At 42.3% G+C, this 17,029-nt stretch overlaps 1 protein-coding gene across 50 annotated transcripts in view; it reads right to left on the bottom strand.

Moving 5' to 3' along the window:
- Window positions 1-17,029, bottom strand: part of arvcfb (ARVCF delta catenin family member b) — a 310,170-nt gene that overhangs the window by 4,031 nt on the left and 289,110 nt on the right. For 8 of the 50 annotated variants that reach the window (XM_090190965.1, XM_090190967.1, XM_090190969.1 and 5 more), the window contains 8 exons: window positions 12,778-12,905; window positions 6,746-6,896; window positions 5,425-5,617; window positions 3,380-3,491; window positions 3,195-3,282; window positions 2,435-2,488; window positions 1,773-1,867; window positions 460-572 (listed from right to left, as the gene is read on the bottom strand). In XM_090190965.1, the coding sequence (XP_090047091.1) occupies window positions 471-572; window positions 1,773-1,867; window positions 2,435-2,488; window positions 3,195-3,282; window positions 3,380-3,491; window positions 5,425-5,617; window positions 6,746-6,896; window positions 12,778-12,905 (923 nt within the window). In that variant the 3' untranslated portion in view covers window positions 460-470. Of the gene's footprint in view, window positions 1-459; window positions 573-1,772; window positions 1,868-2,434; window positions 2,489-3,131; window positions 3,283-3,379; window positions 3,492-5,424; window positions 5,618-6,745; window positions 6,897-12,777; window positions 12,906-17,029 lie in introns of all 50 variants that reach the window. The other 42 variants (XM_036936131.2, XM_090190983.1, XM_090190964.1 and 39 more) reach the window with 7 other exon arrangements.

The raw sequence follows: 17,029 nt of genomic DNA, 5'->3' as shown, positions 1-17,029 counted from the left end.
TCCCAGGGAATGGTGTGTTGATTACTGCTGATAGGGAGATGATACACCATGTTCTTCCCACAGCTTTTCATTACAGCTACACTGGGAGGAATTGTGTTTGTGTGTGTGTATGTGTATTCCATCTAAAGTCTAGATTTAATACCTTTCATAATTTAGAACAAACATAATTTCATCTGGAATAGTCAAGGGAGTCTGTCTGTTTTGCAACAGATGGGTTTGAATCAGGCAGGTGCTCCACAACTGTGAAAATTATGAAATTTCATCCAGCTTTTCTCAAGTTTGGTGTCATAAGCCAACTACTCTGGGTCAAGCAGGTCCAAGCACAGATAAAAAACTAACAGAAGTGGCGTGTGTGAGGGTTAAAACAGAAACAGTGTGGTGGTGGTGGTGGTGGTGGAGCTAACAAAGAAAGGAGACTAACAATCCAGAAAGTGGAAAACTAACATTTGTAAGACCTACCATGCATGCATTTAGACCCAGGAGTCAACAGGCTGAGGTTTAACGTCACAAGCATCCACCAGTTTGACTGCAGGCCTGTTACTCCTGACATAGTGTTTCCTATTTGTGTCATTCTGCAGCAACGGGACAAGGGGTTAACAGAAAAACAAAGAGGTCGATAAATATCATCCATAGAGAGGAGTGGAAAGCCAGGGTTAGTTCCTTAGCATAAAGGAAGATGTTTTTTGAGTCTGAAAAAAGTGATTAAAAACAACAAACCAACCGACACATGCAAACAAACAAAAACAGAGTGGGAGAGAGCAGTTCAAACAGCAGAGTTGCATTTTGGTTTCAGGCTTCTGGAGGTCTAGAAAGTTGGGTTGAGCAGTTGTTGCTGTGCTGAAGTAAATTCAAAACATGAGAGGAATGGGGGCTATAAACATGAGAGGAGATATCTGCCATCTCCAGTCCTGTCTGATGGCTTATTTGCTTCTGGAGGTTTTGCAGCATACTGTATCTTGACAAGCATTTGTGTCTTCAAGCTGCAACGTGTCTGCATAGCTGCCATTCTACACATGGTAAGCAGAGGTCAGCAAAACACCTATTTTCCAATTCTACCTCTTGATACTATCATGATGTCTGATTCTGAACTCATGGTAACTCTTCATTAACCAAAAGGACTTCTAACTGTGTTCGTATGCTTGACCTATCAAACCACCTTCAGTCCTTACGCCACACAGACCGATCAGAGCGTGAGAATATAATCCTGTGATGGGAAACACAGGACTGGACTGAAAGTCACCCTGGTTCAACAGTGAATAACTCATCCTCAATCTCTCTCTCTCTCCCTCTCATTTACTCTGTGTTTTCTCTAGCGATGGATACTGAGCCACTTACGATGCAGGCTTGTGTGTGTGAGTGAGTGTGTGAACCAGGCCTTGGTTGTCGATCTATGAGGAGAAGTGGAGATGGAGGGGCAGGACTCTTTTAATCAGTCCCAGATTAATTACTTTCACAATCACAAAGCTTACACTCAATTATCTGCTGCTTAGCTGTCAGTAAATTGGACTGCCAGATGAGTGGCACCAGGCTCGACAGACAACAACATGAACTGCTGCTGCAGAACATGAAAATCCAGATTCCTCTTCAAGAAATCAAAAGGGCAATGGCATTGACAAATGGGCAAGGGCACTGGAAGAGATGGCTTCAGGCTACCTTAACAGAAACGGCGTATCATGACTTGTGTGTTTTAATAGCCTGGTCCTTTAGTCACCTATAGCATAGCTGTAACTGTGCGGTGTGAGCTGTTACGGGTCGGTCTGGACCAGACGTACCTTTAATGGCTCGCGTTCTGACAGGTCCACTGACCCGTCTCCACTACTCTTGTACTTGCAGTCTTTGTCTCTCTGGTCGATGGTGGAGTAGCCATCTAATGAGGAGAGAGAGGATCACAGAAACATAGCACTGTTAAATACATGGATGGAAACTACAGATGTATAAGCTGCATGCAGCCTTCCAGGAGTGGAGCTGTGCATATCTGATGTGGAGGAAGAACTCGTTAGTAAGAGACGAAACAAGACAATTGTGTTTACATTTTCATTGAAAAGAGGAGCACTGAGCAGAACATTGAAGTTTGCCAGGTTTTGAACACAGTCATTAGAGAATTGCCCACACCTCCTGTTGCTCCTGTGTCTGTACTACTGAATTAATGGCCATCCTTATACCAACGTCTTGTTAAGAGAGGGGTCTTGCATACAGCATCATAAGTAAAACAATACTGCACTACATTGTACACTGTTAGAGCATAACAACAATATATTTGCTCATTCCCAATATTGCCAAAGTTTGTCCTACAAACTTTTTTTTTAAATGTCCATGTTGGCAATGGTGTTGTTAGAGTTCTAGAACTGTGAGTAGTTCCTACAGACAAGAACATTCCATCTGAGACTACTATTGTTCCTCGTCGGCGATTGAGGTCATGCAAACTCGGTCTTACCTGGACCAAGCTCGTCCATAGGTATCATATCACCACTTCCATTTTTCTTGGTGCCTGAAAAGCATTTATATGCCATTTTTTTATCATGAGCACCACACACACAATTTGTTTTAATCACGAGCCAATGCTGCTTTCAGGCCAATGGTTCTCGGTCACTGTCTGCTGGTACACTTTAGCAGTAATGCAGGCAGGCTGAAAATGGGTGTGAATGACAACTACACTTTATGTGTATGCATGGTTGCAAAAAAAGTCACATGACCAGAAACAAGATGACAAGAGAAGTACTGTCATGCTCTCGACTCCTCTGTCAATGAGATGTTCGTGTTTTAGGCTGCTTCCGTACCTCCCTCTATGCATATATCCTAATATACATGCTTGGATTTGCGTTCAAGAACACACTATTGGATTAGATAAATCTACCCATGATGCATCATTCTCCCAACCACACCATCCCAAAAAGAACCGACTTACACATAAAGATCACCAAACACTGCAGAACGAAAGGTTTCAAGCACAGCCCTCCAACAGTAGGTAAATGGATATGAGTGAGACAGACAAAGCAAAGCGCAGATAGATAGAACCATCCCCCTAAACACTTGTTCTAATCATGGCTTCTGATAGAAACAGACACACAGTAACAGCAGCACAATTTGCTCCATAGATATAGAGCAGTTATTAATATCTATGGTTTCCTCACTCAGTTCACCACAGTAGGCCAGGCCCGGAGGATCCCCAGTCTCGCCTGCCATCACAGACTGACCTTGGTTCTTCTCCATCAGGGGCAGAGTGGTGTCGTCATAGCCTGGCTTGCCATTCTTGGCTGCTTTAGGGGCGCCGGTCGCTGTAGGCTGAGGGGGGGGGAGTAGAGACATATGACTGTACTAATTGTGTGTGTGTGTGTGTGTGTGCATGTGTGTGCGTGTGTTCTACTACACAGCCTATTACCTGGAAGTGACTCTTGTTCCATCCTTCCTTGGTCAGGGCGTTCCTCAGGTCCTTGTAGCTCCACACCGTCTGCAGCACGTGGGAGGCGGCCTTGTCCTCACGTGGTGATTGGCTGAGGAAGGTAGACAGGAAGAGAATAAGGGTCGGTATTCACAAAGCATCTCAGATTAGGAGTGCTGATCTAGGATCAGGTCCCCATGTCCATTCATTATAATTGAAAAGGCAAAACTGATCATAGATCAGCACTCCTACTTTGAGACTCTTTGTGAATACAGGCCCAGAACATTGGGCCCAACCGCTGCCAGCAGCTAGTGGAGGCTGGGGCCAAATGCAGTCAATCTCACATTCAAAGCCATCTATTCCCACTGGTTGCCCCAGGTGCTTGCTTTTAATTCATTCTCCAATGGCCGCACACATTTATTTTCATTCAATTCATTAGCTACTCCTTAGCCCTTCTGTTAATTACATGGGATGGTTCTCCATTACTTCAAAGTAATTCTCACGGGTGGAGAGAAAACACATTTATTTGATATTAAATAAAGTATGGGTATCAAATACCAACTGGAAACTAATCTTAAATTATCAATAGGTTGTAGAAGGAGACAGCTATCCAAACAACTTCTCTCTGGCTATCACTGCTCGCTGACTTGATCAAGTAGATCAGATAATTCAATGGGATATGAGGAAAGTGAAATATAGTAGAAACTGGGAAATCATTAAAACAGCTCCTGAATTCCTATTCATAGTACTTACTATTCAGGTGAAGTACACTATAGTTTGTTTCCTGGAAACCAGACACTGCACGGTTTATCTATTCAATCTAAGTAGTGTTCTACAGATCGAAATACTGTGACAAGGAATCCAGCTTATATTACCTTCTATTATTAATTCCCAAGCCAGAGAGGACATGAAAAGACAGGGTCGTTACATTTTATAAGGCCAGACACTCCTGGTCCTTGAGAGACTGCAGAATATACACTGCTCAAATAAATAAAGGGAACACTTAAACAACACAATGTAACTCCAAGTCAATCACACTTCTGTGAAATCAAACTGTCCACTTAGGAAGCAACACTGATTGACAATACATTTCACATGCTGTTGTGCAAATGGAATAGACAACAGGTGGAAATTATAGGCAATTAGCAAGACACCCCCAATAAAGGAGTGGTTCTGCAGGTGGTGACCACAGACCACTTCTCAGTTCCTATGCTTCCTGGCTGATGTTTTGGTCACTTTTGAATGCTGGCGGTGCTTTCACTCTAGTGGTAGCATGAGACGGAGTCTACAACCCACACAAGTGGCTCAGGTAGTGCAGCTCATCCAGGATGGCACATCAATGCGAGCTGTGGCAAGAAGGTTTGCTGTGTCTGTCAGCGTAGTGTCCAGAGCATGGAGGCGCTACCAGGAGACAGGCCAGTACATCAAGAGACGTGGAGGAGGCCGTAGGAGGGCAACAACCCAGCAGCAGGACTGCTACCTCCACCTTTGTGCAAGGAGGAGCAGGAGGAGCACTGCCAGAGCCCTGCTAAATGACCTCCAGCAGGCCACAAATGTGCATGAGTCTGCTCAAACGGTCAGAAACAGACTCCATGAAGGTGGTATGAGGGCCCGACGTCCACAGGTGGGGGTTGGGCTTACAGCCCAACACCGTGCAGGACGTTTGGCATTTGCCAGAGAACACCAAGATTGGCAAATTCGCCACTGGCAGTGATTAGAGGCAGTAAGAGACCTGCTCTCATGGGGAGGGAGACCATGTACATGTAGGCCTACATACTGTATGTATGTGCATACTACACATGTGTATAGTATAGTTACTATGGAACTGAACTACTGTTGATTGAGTCATTGATTAGATTGATCAATCAATCATTAAATTCAAGAAAGACAAACAAATCTATTCGAAACACTAGAACCTGTGAGCGGCCAGACGTTAGCATTGTGCTGTGCTACACTATGCTGAACTAATATGCTGCCTCGTACTGTACAGTGCTGTACTGTTGCTATACTGCACTGTAGCCAGCTGTGCTAGCCAAAGGTCATACCTTGTCTTGTTGATGGCCACCAGTTTCTCGATGGCCTGGGCCTGGATGAGGGAGCGTGCGTTCTCAGAGCTGTCCGTCACGATCTCGTGGATGGTGTTGAGGATGGCCACCACCGTGTCTTCCTCCAGGTTCTTGGCTGGCCGCTGCTGACCGCTGGGCAGGTTACTCACCAGGTCCCTCATGGCATAGCTCCCTACAGGGCAGAGATCAGAGAGCAGTGTCACCGTCAAATGGTAATAGAGGTAAAAGGTGTGTAAACATTCAGGAAAGGGGGTTTTATTACATCTTGTTGCGCTACATAGTGTTTTGATTCATAATAGCATTGTACAAAATGTTTGATATCAACTAATTAAAACTTTGGCAAATCTGCAATCAGTCAGCAAAAGACATACACAGGTTCAACAATCATATGTTCAGTAGCTAGGTTTCAATCCAATTGGCAACAGATTTTCATGCGAATATTCAAAAATCTGCATAAAGAAAACATGCACATTTTCCCCCCAGTGGTGTGCTTCTTATTATTCTTCTTCTTGAATTATTGTGGATAAAAGTCAGTGGTGATGAAATGTATTTTTTCCGCACGAGTTTTCATGTACCGAATAAAAATGTGTTTCCATCGCTATCTACTGATAGTTTTGTCACAGAAACTGTTGCGTCAAATAGCAAATGTGCCTACTCTGATCTTGGCATGTGCGCCCTAGCCAACAGCTCGCAGATACAGTGTGCGTAGGCTGCTAGTCTACACAATGAGATTATTATGGATAAGAGCGAGAATATGTTTATTTGTTAAACGGCAGTCAAGCATCAATCATCATGTCACCAGCATTATCGATATTTATTGGAAAGCAGGATCAAGCTTGTGCACTTTCACAACCCTGTAAAGTTCACCATCATTTATTTAATCTGTCACATAATAAACTGCATGCTTTCTGATCACACATCATATCGCTGCGTGACTCCAAATGTACTTTGGCTATTATATCAATATTTGTAAATAAAGGCATTTCCACCACCATTTCAAGAATCATTTATTTGACCAACACAAAAAGATCCTACCATGTCGAACATACAAATTGTACAGAAACTTCCTGTTTCCATCACAGGTGTCGTGATTTTAAAAAATATTATATGACTTTACTTGCATTAAAACTGAGAATGGAAACGTGGTTAGTAACAGCTATCTGATCTCACAGCATTCCAAAGTGTTTTACCCCATTGTTGTACTTGTACGCTGTAAAGAGAGGCCATGTGTTAACAGTGTGTGGTCAAGCCCACAGTTAATACACAGCCTCTCTTTACAGCATACGGTCAATGGTCGTACCGATCAGGTCTTTGTTGCGGCGGTCGATGGAGAGGTTGCGCAGGGCGATGGCCACGGCTCGGACCACCTTGTCAGAGTCAGAACGCAGCAGCTCCACCAGGATGGGAAGACCCTTCTCCTTCCTCACTGTGGCACGGATGTAGTTGGACCACTGGGGACAGAGAGAGGAGAGAACATGGATGATAAGGATAAAATGTCTGTGAAGAGAGAATACTACCAGCCAATACATACATACGCATGTACACGCACGCGCACACACACACACACACACACCCCACCCCACACACAATTATTGTACATGAGCACAGCCAACAGTGGCTATCTAGATTGGACTGTTCAAGAAAATTACACAGCAGGGCTACAGACTGTCATGTGATGGAATTTGTCACTGATTAAACATCAACGAATGCTCCTCTCTTTTTTTTAATGAAACACAAAACAATAAGTTTGACATGAAAGAGCTCCTTTGCTGAACACGGTTACCCCCTGAGATGTAATTAAACTGGTGCAACACCAGAACCCGGCCACTGGGTGGCAGTAGTAAATCTAAAACTGACCGTACCATAGTAGTTAAACAGCAAGGGAGCAACAAGGAGAAGGGGATGAGATATCCTCATTGGGAATGGGAACATGTTATGTCCATCTCCTTTAAGCAGAGGTTTGATGTGTTAGCATCAGCCCCAAGCCCCAGTGTGGACAGGCATTCTGATCACCCTCTATATACACAGACATGGAATCACTGGCCACTTTAATAATGGAACACTAGTTACTTTAATAATGTTTACATACTTCTTTACTCATTTCATATGCATATACTGTATAATATTATACTGTAATTTAGTCAATGCCACTCCAACATTGCTCGTCCTAATATTAATACTTTATTTTACTTTTAGCTTTGTGTGTATTGTTGTGATACTACTGCACTGTTAAGAGCTAGGAAGACAAGCATTTGATACACCCACAATAACATCTGCTAAATATGTGTATGTGACCAATAATATTTGATTCGATCTGCTCAAACTACATAAACAAAATAACTACATAAAGAAAATCAAATAAAATGTTATTGGTCACATACACATGGTTAGCAGATGTTAATGTGAGTGTAGCGAAATGCATGTGCTTCTAGTTCCGACAGTGCAGTAATATCTAACAAGTAATCTAACAATTTCCCAACAACTACCTAATACACACAAATCTAAAGGGGTGAATGAGAAGATGTACATATAAATACAGTGCCTTGCGAAAGTATTCGGCCCCCTTGAACTTTGCGACCTTTTGCCACATTTCAGGCTTCAAACATAAAGATATAAAACTGTATTTTTTTGTGAAGAATCAACAACAAGTGGGACACAATCATGAAGTGGAACGACATTTATTGGATATTTCAAATTTTTTTAACAAATCAAAAACGGAAAAATTGGGCGTGCAAAATTATTCAGCCCCCTTAAGTTAATACTTTGTAGCGCCACCTTTTGCTGCGATTACAGCTGTAAGTCGCTTGGGGTATGTCTCTATCAGTTTTGCACATCGAGAGACTGACATTTTTTCCCATTCCTCCTTGCAAAACAGCTCGAGCTCAGTGAGGTTGGATGGAGAGCATTTGTGAACAGCAGTTTTCAGTTCTTTCCACAGATTCTCGATTGGATTCAGGTCTGGACTTTGACTTGGCCATTCTAACACCTGGATATGTTTATTTTTCAACCATTCCATTGTAGATTTTGCTTTATGTTTTGGATCATTGTCTTGTTGGAAGACAAATCTCCGTCCCAGTCTCAGGTCTTTTGCAGACTCCATCAGGTTTTCTTCCAGAATGGTCCTGTATTTGGCTCCATCCATCTTCCCATCAATTTTAACCATCTTCCCTGTCCCTGCTGAAGAAAAGCAGGCCCAAACCATGATGCTGCCACCACCATGTTTGACAGTGGGGATGGTGTGTTCAGCTGTGTTGCTTTTACGCCAAACATAACGTTTTGCATTGTTGCCAAAAAGTTCAATTTTGGTTTCATCTGACCAGAGCACCTTCTTCCACATGTTTGGTGTGTCTCCCAGGTGGCTTGTGGCAAACTTTAAACAACACTTTTTATGGATATCTTTAAGAAATGTCTTTCTTCTTGCCACTCTTCCATAAAGGCCAGATTTGTGCAATATATATAGACTGATTGTTGTCCTATGGACAGAGTCTCCCACCTCAGCTGTAGATCTCTGCAGTTCATCCAGAGTGATCATGGGCCTCTTGGCTGCATCTCTGATCAGTCTTCTCCTTGTATGAGCTGAAAGTTTAGAGGGACGGCCAGGTCTTGGTAGATTTGCAGTGGTCTGATACTCCTTCCATTTCAATATTATCGCTTGCACAGTGCTCCTTGGGATGTTTAAAGCTTGGGAAATCTTTTTGTATCCAAATCCGGCTTTAAACTTCTTCACAACAGTATCTCGGACCTGCCTGGTGTGTTCCTTGTTCTTCATGATGCTCTTTGCGCTTTTGACGGACCTCTGAGACTATCACAGTGCAGGTGCATTTATACGGAGACTTGATTACACACAGGTGGATTGTATTTATCATCATTAGTCATTTAGGTCAACATTGGTCATTCAGAGATCCTCACTGAACTTCTGGAGAGAGTTTGCTGCACTGAAAATAAAGGGGCTGAATAATTTTGCACGCCCAATTTTTCAGTTTTTGATTTGTTAAAAAAGTTTGAAATATCCAATAAATGTCGTTCCACTTCATGATTGTGTCCCACTTGTTGTTGATTCTTCACAAAAAAATACAGTTTTATATCTTTATGTTTGAAGCCTGAAATGTGGCAAAAGGTCGCAAATTTCAAGGGGGCCGAATACTTTCGCAAGGCACTGTATATGGATGATGGCCGAGCGGCATAGGCAAGGTGCAATAGATGGTATAAAATACAGTATATACATATGATATGAGTAATGTAAGATATGTAAACATTATTAAAGTGGCATTATTTAAAATTGCATTGTTTAAAGTGACTAGTGATCCATTTATTAAAGTGGCCATTGATTGGGTCTCAATGTAGGCAGCAGCCTCTCTGAGTTAGTGATTGCTGTTTAGCAGTCTGATTGCCTTGAGATAGAGGCTGTATTTTTTTGTGAGGGAGGGAGCGATTATCTTGCTTTATATACAGTGCCTTCAGAAAACATTCATATCCCTTGACTTATTCCACATTTTGTTGTGTTACACAGATGCACCTTGTGATGGGGACAATAAGAGGCCACTCCAAAATATGCAACACAATGCCACAGATGTATCAAGTTTTGAGGGAGTGTGCAATTGGCATGCTGACTGCAGGAATGTCCACCAGAGCTGTTACCAGAGAATTTAAATGCAAATATTTCTACCATAAGCCGCTTCCAACATCGTTTTAGAGAATTTGGCAGTATGTCCAACCGGCCTCACAATCGCAGACCATGTGTTTGGCGACGTGTTTGCGGTTTGCTGATGTCAACGTTGTGAACAGAGTGCACCATGGTGGTGGTGGGGTTATGGTATGAGCAGGCAAAAGCTACGGACAATGAGCACGATTGCATTTTATCAATGGCAATTTGAATGCAGACATATCGTGACGAGATCCTGAGGCCCACTGTTGTGCTATTCATCTGCCGCAATCATCTCATGTTTCAGCATGAAAATACACGGCCCCATGTCGCACGGATCTGTACACAATTCCTGGTAACTGAAAATGTCCCAGTTCTTCCATGGCCTGCATATTCACCAGACATATCACCCATTTAGCATGTTTGGGATGCTCTGGATTGACATGTACAACAGCGTGTTCCAGTCCCCGCCAATATCTGGCAACTTCTCACAGCCATTGAAGAGTGGGACAACATTCCACAGGCCACAATCATCAGCCTGATCAACTCTATGTGAAGGAGATGTGTCGTGTTCATGATGCAAATGGTGGTCACACCAGATACTGACTGGTTTACCTGTTTTCTAAATGTATCTGTGACCAACAGATGCATATCTGTATTCCCAGTAATGTGAAATCCATAGATTAGTCTATTGAAATAAATTCATGAGGCCCTAATTTCCTCATATGAACTGTAAATCAGTAAAATCTTAGAAATTGTTGCATGTTGCATTTATATTTTTGTTCAGTATTCACACCCCTGAGTCAATACATGTTAGAATCACCTTTGGCAGCGATTACAGCTGTGTGTCTTTCTGGGTAAGTCTCTAAGAGCTTTGCACACCTGGATTGTACAATATTTGCACATTATTCTTTCTAAAATTCTTCAAGCTCTGTAAAGTTGGTTGTTGATCATTGCTAAACAGCCATTTTCAAGTTTCCATAGATTTTCAAGCCAATTTAAGTCAAAACTGTAACTAGGCCACTCAGGAACACCCAATGTAGTTTTGGTAAGCAACTCCAGTGTATATTTGACCTTGTGTTTTAGGTTATTGTCCTGCTGAAAGGTGAATTTGTCTCCCAGTGGAAAAGCAGACTGAAACAGGTTTTCCTCTAGGATTTTGCCAGTGCTTAGCTCTATTCCGTTTGTTTTGATCTCCCAAAATCCTCCCTAGTCCTTGCATGATGCAGTCCCCAACATGGTTGGAAATATGAAGAGTGGTACTCAGTGAGGTGTTGTGTTGGATTTGCTAACTTCTTTGCCACATGTTTTGCAGTATTACTTTAGTGCCTATTGCAAAGGCATGTTTTGGAATATTTTTTATTCTGTACAGGCTTCCTTCTTTTCACTCTGTCATTTAATGTTTTGTAGAGTAACTACAATGTTGTTGATCCATCCTCAGTTTTCTCCTATCATAGCCATGAAACTCTGTAAGTGTTTAAAAGTCACCATTGGCCTCATGGTGAAATCCCTGAACAGTTTCCTTCCTCTCTGGCAACTGAGTTAGGAAGGACACCTGCATCTTTGTAGTAACCCATCTGCCAATTGGTGCCCTTCTTTGCAAGGCATTGGAAAACCTCTGTGGTCTTTGTGGTTGAATCTGTGTTTGAAATTCACTGCTCGACTGAGGGGCCTTACAGATAATTGCATGTGTGGGGGTACAGAGATGAGGTAGTCATTCAGAAATCATGTTAAACACTATTATTGCACACAGAGTCCACACAACTTATTATGTGACTTGTTAAGGTCATTTTTACTCCTGAACTTATTTAGGCTTACCATAACAAAAGGGTTGAATACTTTTCTACTCAAGACATTTCAGCTTTTTATTTTTTATTCCTTAATAACATTTGCAAAAACATAATTCCACTTTGACATTATCGGGCATTGTGTGTAGGCCAGTGAAATCTATATTTAATCTATTTTAAATTGAGGCTATAACACAACAAAATGTGTAAAAAGTAAATATGGTATGAATACTTTCTGAAGGCACTGTACCTAATTATTAAAAATCACCAGTGCAGTGATAGAAAACAGTGAAAATGAAAATTGTGACATGGTTTATACATGGTATACATGTACTGTAGGGTACACATGTTGTACATTTTATCACAGGTTATGTGTTAGCGTTTCAAATTTTAACAGCAAGAGATACAAGTTGGATGTTTTCAAATCAATCTAACATCCTGTCTGTTGTGTTTTGCCACCGCTGTGGATAGAGAGCTCTGTGAACGAGCTGAGCTGAGAGGAACAGGAAGGTGTGAGCATGGTGCTGGAGCCTGGTGATGATTAATGCCGTGGCAACGGATATGTTTACAGCATGACACATAGGTGTTAAAAAATGAATCACGATAGAGCTAAAATGACAAAGCTCTCTAGGCCTAACATGGGCCAGTACTGACTAAGAGCATAATTTCTGAAGGGAATAACATGATAGGCCTCTGTACTTTACACTAGTGATGGTAATGACTGTGTAAATGCTGGAAAAAACATCACACTCTGATTACTCACTACTATAACCAAATGGAAGTATTTTTGTACTGACAGTGCAGAGCTCCATTTGGGATAAATGACTTGTCCAGCCTATTGAGGTTCAGAGACCTTATTACCCATAATCACAGTTTGTGTGTGTTTATCTGTGTGAGACTCACGGTCCACTGTCCGGCGCTGAGGTTCTGCAGGGCCCCTGCGGCAGCCTCCAGAGTGTTGTAGTTCTGACTCTCAGTTAGCAGAGACAGGTACAGCCTCACCACTTCCGGTTGGTACAGCAGCTCAAAACCTACAAAGACAGAGAGACAGAGAGACAGAGAGAGAGAGAGAGAGAGAGGGGGGAGGGGTGAGAGAGACATGGAAGTTAGATACGGAGACAGAGAAGTTAAATATGAAGAGAAAAAGAGAGAGAAAGAGACATGAAAGTTAGATACGTAGACAGAAAGAGACAGATAAGGAGAGAGAGGGAGAGGCAGAAGATAGATAAAGAGGCACTTTTAGGATAGATACAGAGGGAGACAGAGAGCCAACAGAGAGACAGATTATTGAACACAATTAAAAGAAACAGAGACATGTAGCTCAGATACAGAGACAGGCAATCAGTCTGTGAAACTGCTCACATAATAAGACTAATAGAAGTCGGCTATCTTCCCACATAATTATGTCAGGCAAGACTATTAGGTGTCTGTCAATTATTATTCTCCCTTTCACACTCTGGTAAATCTCATTAACAGTACGTGATAAACATAACAAACAACTGTGCATAGTCTACCCAAGTTATTGTTATCGCTTGGTAGAAACCATGTGACAACCCTTTAAATGACAGTCATTATTCCATAACTACAATGGAATAACCAATGGCTCCCGAGTGGCACAGTGGTCTAAGGCACTGCATCTCAGTGCAAGAGGCATCAATGCCCTGGTTCAATTCCAGGCTGTATCACATCTGGCCATGATTGGGAGTCCCATAGGGCGGTGCACAACATTTTACGAGTTTGGCCAGGGTAGGCCATCAATGTAAATAATAATTTGTTCTTAACTGACTTGTCTAGTTAAATAAAAGTTACTTAGCTTTTTTTGCATTTTTTTAAAACAGTATTAGTACTGCTGGTACAACACAGTATTTACTAATACCACTGATAGTTAGTATGGTATAAGTGTGGCCAAAAAGTATTAAAAGCTCAGTCACAGATGAAGCAGCCATCAGCGCCAATAGCCTAATGGCCACTATGTAGCTTTTATCAAAGTACAAATCTCTGCTAATGTGATCAGTGACCTCAGTCATAAAACGGTGCCCTGCTTCTACTGGAAGGTAGAGGGAGTGAGTCCCCTCCAATGTTGTTGAGGCAAGGTAACGTGGAGCTTTTTGACATGGTCGGGTCCCTTTGACCTCAGATTATAGTTTAAGACTGTGTTTACACAGTTTAAGAAGACTTAAACTGTAGAAAACTGTAGAGAGCATATGTCATTGGTTGTAATTATGTGAATACTGCAACACATAACCTGGTCTTTTTCTCATTTTGACTAAATTACACTCAAATAAATAATCTGTTGCCACAGACCAAGTTTCAGATCCGATCTCACAACAATACATCACTCACACTAGATTCATATATATATATATTAGCCTTGTGAATGAATCATGATGTAAGTAGATATTGATTTTACATATACAACAAGATCAAGTATCTGAAAGCAAAGTTTCTCTCTGTCCATTTAACACATTGTAGCAGTCAGTCAATGGTTGGCTTGAGCTGTGTGGTAAACTGTGTAATTACATTATCAGCTATCAGATGGATCGGGCTGCGCAGTGAGAGGCAGAGAAAGTATCGAACCCCACTCTCCTTTCCACTACCAAGGTCAGCTCAGGCTGTTTGACATCCCAGGGGAGGAGCACTTCTCAAACTGTAGTACATCCACACTAACAGCCCCTCGCTATGGAAGACAACTTGGCTTGGCTCTATGGACTCAAAACCAAGTATTTCATCATCAGCAAAATACATCTGTATTCATATATTCTCAAAAACCTTCTGCACTTTAAAGTCTGCAAGTCTAAAGTGGTGGATCAGAACAGTCTATCTTTTCTTCACTGTTCTCTGAATAATAGTATCAGTCAGAACACACTGTACGTGCGCACACACACACACACACACACACACCTCAATTATTCACTTCCACTGAGCTTAAATGAAAGAAAATAACCATTGGTTCATTCCATGTTATCCGAGGCGTTCATTTCCAGAGGTATATTTCAAACCACATATATTAACTGTAAATGATTGATACACTGTGGTGGGAGAGGAATTCTATACATTCTTTGTTGGAAATGAAGAGAACAGTGAAAGTCTTAGAAATACAAAGAGGTAGAAAAGTACTGCTCGCTTCAATGGATGAGGCCAAGAAACAGACTTGGATATCTGGAAGGGCCTTTTACCATCGCCTTAATGAGGGAGAGAAGAAAAGAAGAAAGTCTAGAGTGAGACAAACGACTCTGAAGCCCTGGAGAGGAGGAGACGAGAGGGAGCAGAGCTGTCTATTTCTGCCAGATCTAGACTAGACTACATCCAGCTCTGGGCGTGAGCAGACCTCTAACTGTCTTCAGGAAATGCACAAACCTTGAATAACCATTTTCACCTCGAATAACCATTTTCACGTCTAAATCTGGGGCTCACACCCATCATTTTGGAGAAAGAGTAAATTATGGATGTGGGAATGGCTGACTTTGGTCCCTTCATCCTGGGGTTGCCAGATCCAGCCACTCCACAGAGCTGTTTCCTGTCCATGATCCTGTCCTAATCCTTCCACAATATCTCTCCACAACCATGTAAACCAATTGTGGTGCATGGAGAGGAGGTTGCCAGTCATAAAGAAAGATGCTTGTTTGTGTTAGGGATTCAGGTTTCATAAGGAGCTCTGTGAGTCAGAGGGAGTGAGGTCACAGTGTGTGAGTAATCAAAGAGAGGCCAGCTAATGTGTGATTCAAACAACTGAATTGCCTTTGTCTGGGGCTTAAACAGCATACCACAGCTCGGGAGCAGAACAGTGGAACAGACACAGACAGCGCAGTGCTGTAGCAATACGTCTCCCCATACAACTTGGCTTATTTCAGGCATATTCAGTCAGTCAATGCAGACTCAGCAAAGTCAAGGCCATTTATCAGACTCAGAGGCTTCACAGCAGAGGCAGAAACTCCCAGTGCCAAGTTCACTTTTAAATCCAGGACAACATTTTAATAAGCAAGAACCTGTAAATCTGCAATCCTACATTTCCCTGTTCCCCACTCTCTTGTAAATCCACGGTCTTGGACTCGTCTCTTCCAGTCCGAGAGTTAGGAAGTTGCCAAGGGCTCAGATAAAGTGGCCAAGTACTGTCCCCTCAGAGGCAAATGAAAAGGGAGGGACATTCATGTGGCCTTTAAACTAATTCCTAGAGCTCTCTCTAAGATCTGCACATGTCCAGTGAATGAAGAACTGTTCCAGAGCTCTGAGCCCATGTCCACATTAGACATATTATCTCTGTAAGGTTCATTTCTATGGTTTGCAGTCAAATGGCAGTGCACATCATAGGGGTTGGTTTAGCACCATAGAGATGCTAATATCTTTATGAGGCTTTTTTATATGGCTTGCAGTGCATCTTCATGGATCACCTTCATGTCAGACTAACTAGTAGGGTATAGGGTAGTGCTGTACTAGCATAGTATGGTCATGACATGTACAGTGTATTAACCACTTTCCAGTCATTAGTTAGCGTTGCCTTTGCCTGGCTACCCAAACCTCTTGCTCCTGCTAAACGCTATGCCACAGCACAGCACAATGAGTCTAGATCTGAGTACCTCCCCGAGGATTTCTATAATGGAAATCCATTCTAGACAGTCAATCGGTGATGACTTTGTTTTGTACAACAACCATCATTTTGATGTCACCACAAACGTCTGCAGCAAACATAGAGCAGCGGAAGAATTCAGTTTGAGTCATCAGGCAAGCGTCGCCTGCTAGCTGCCTGCCAGGCAGGTTGTTAGCAGGGAATTATAATGAATGTTGAATAATTAACTGTCGCTGTGGCGTGACCTCTATGTCCCTCTGGTGCTGGAGCTTTGAGCTACACTCACACATTGTACCACATACAGCACGCATGTTTTTTAAATGTATTTTTATTTTGACTTATGTACAAACAGTAACACATCTGTAATACAGTCTGTCTCTCTCTCTCTCTCTCTCTCTCTCTCTCTCTCTCTCTCTCTCTCTCTCTCTCTCTCTCTCTCTCTCTCTCTCTCTCTCTCTCTCTCTCTCTCTCTCTCTCTCTCTCTCTCTCTCTCTCTCTCTCTCTCTCTCTCTCTCTCTCTCTCTCTCTCTCTCTCTCTCTCTCTCTCTCTCTCTCTCTCTCTCTCTCTCTCTCTCTCTCTCTCTCTCTCTC

This window comes from Oncorhynchus mykiss, chromosome 11 (assembly GCF_057628025.1).
Source record: "Oncorhynchus mykiss isolate SJ-2025 chromosome 11, ASM5762802v1, whole genome shotgun sequence".
Taxonomy (NCBI): Eukaryota; Metazoa; Chordata; class Actinopteri; order Salmoniformes; family Salmonidae; genus Oncorhynchus; species Oncorhynchus mykiss.
Note: the sequence above shows the minus strand (reverse complement) of the source record. Positions and strands in the feature narration are given on the sequence as shown.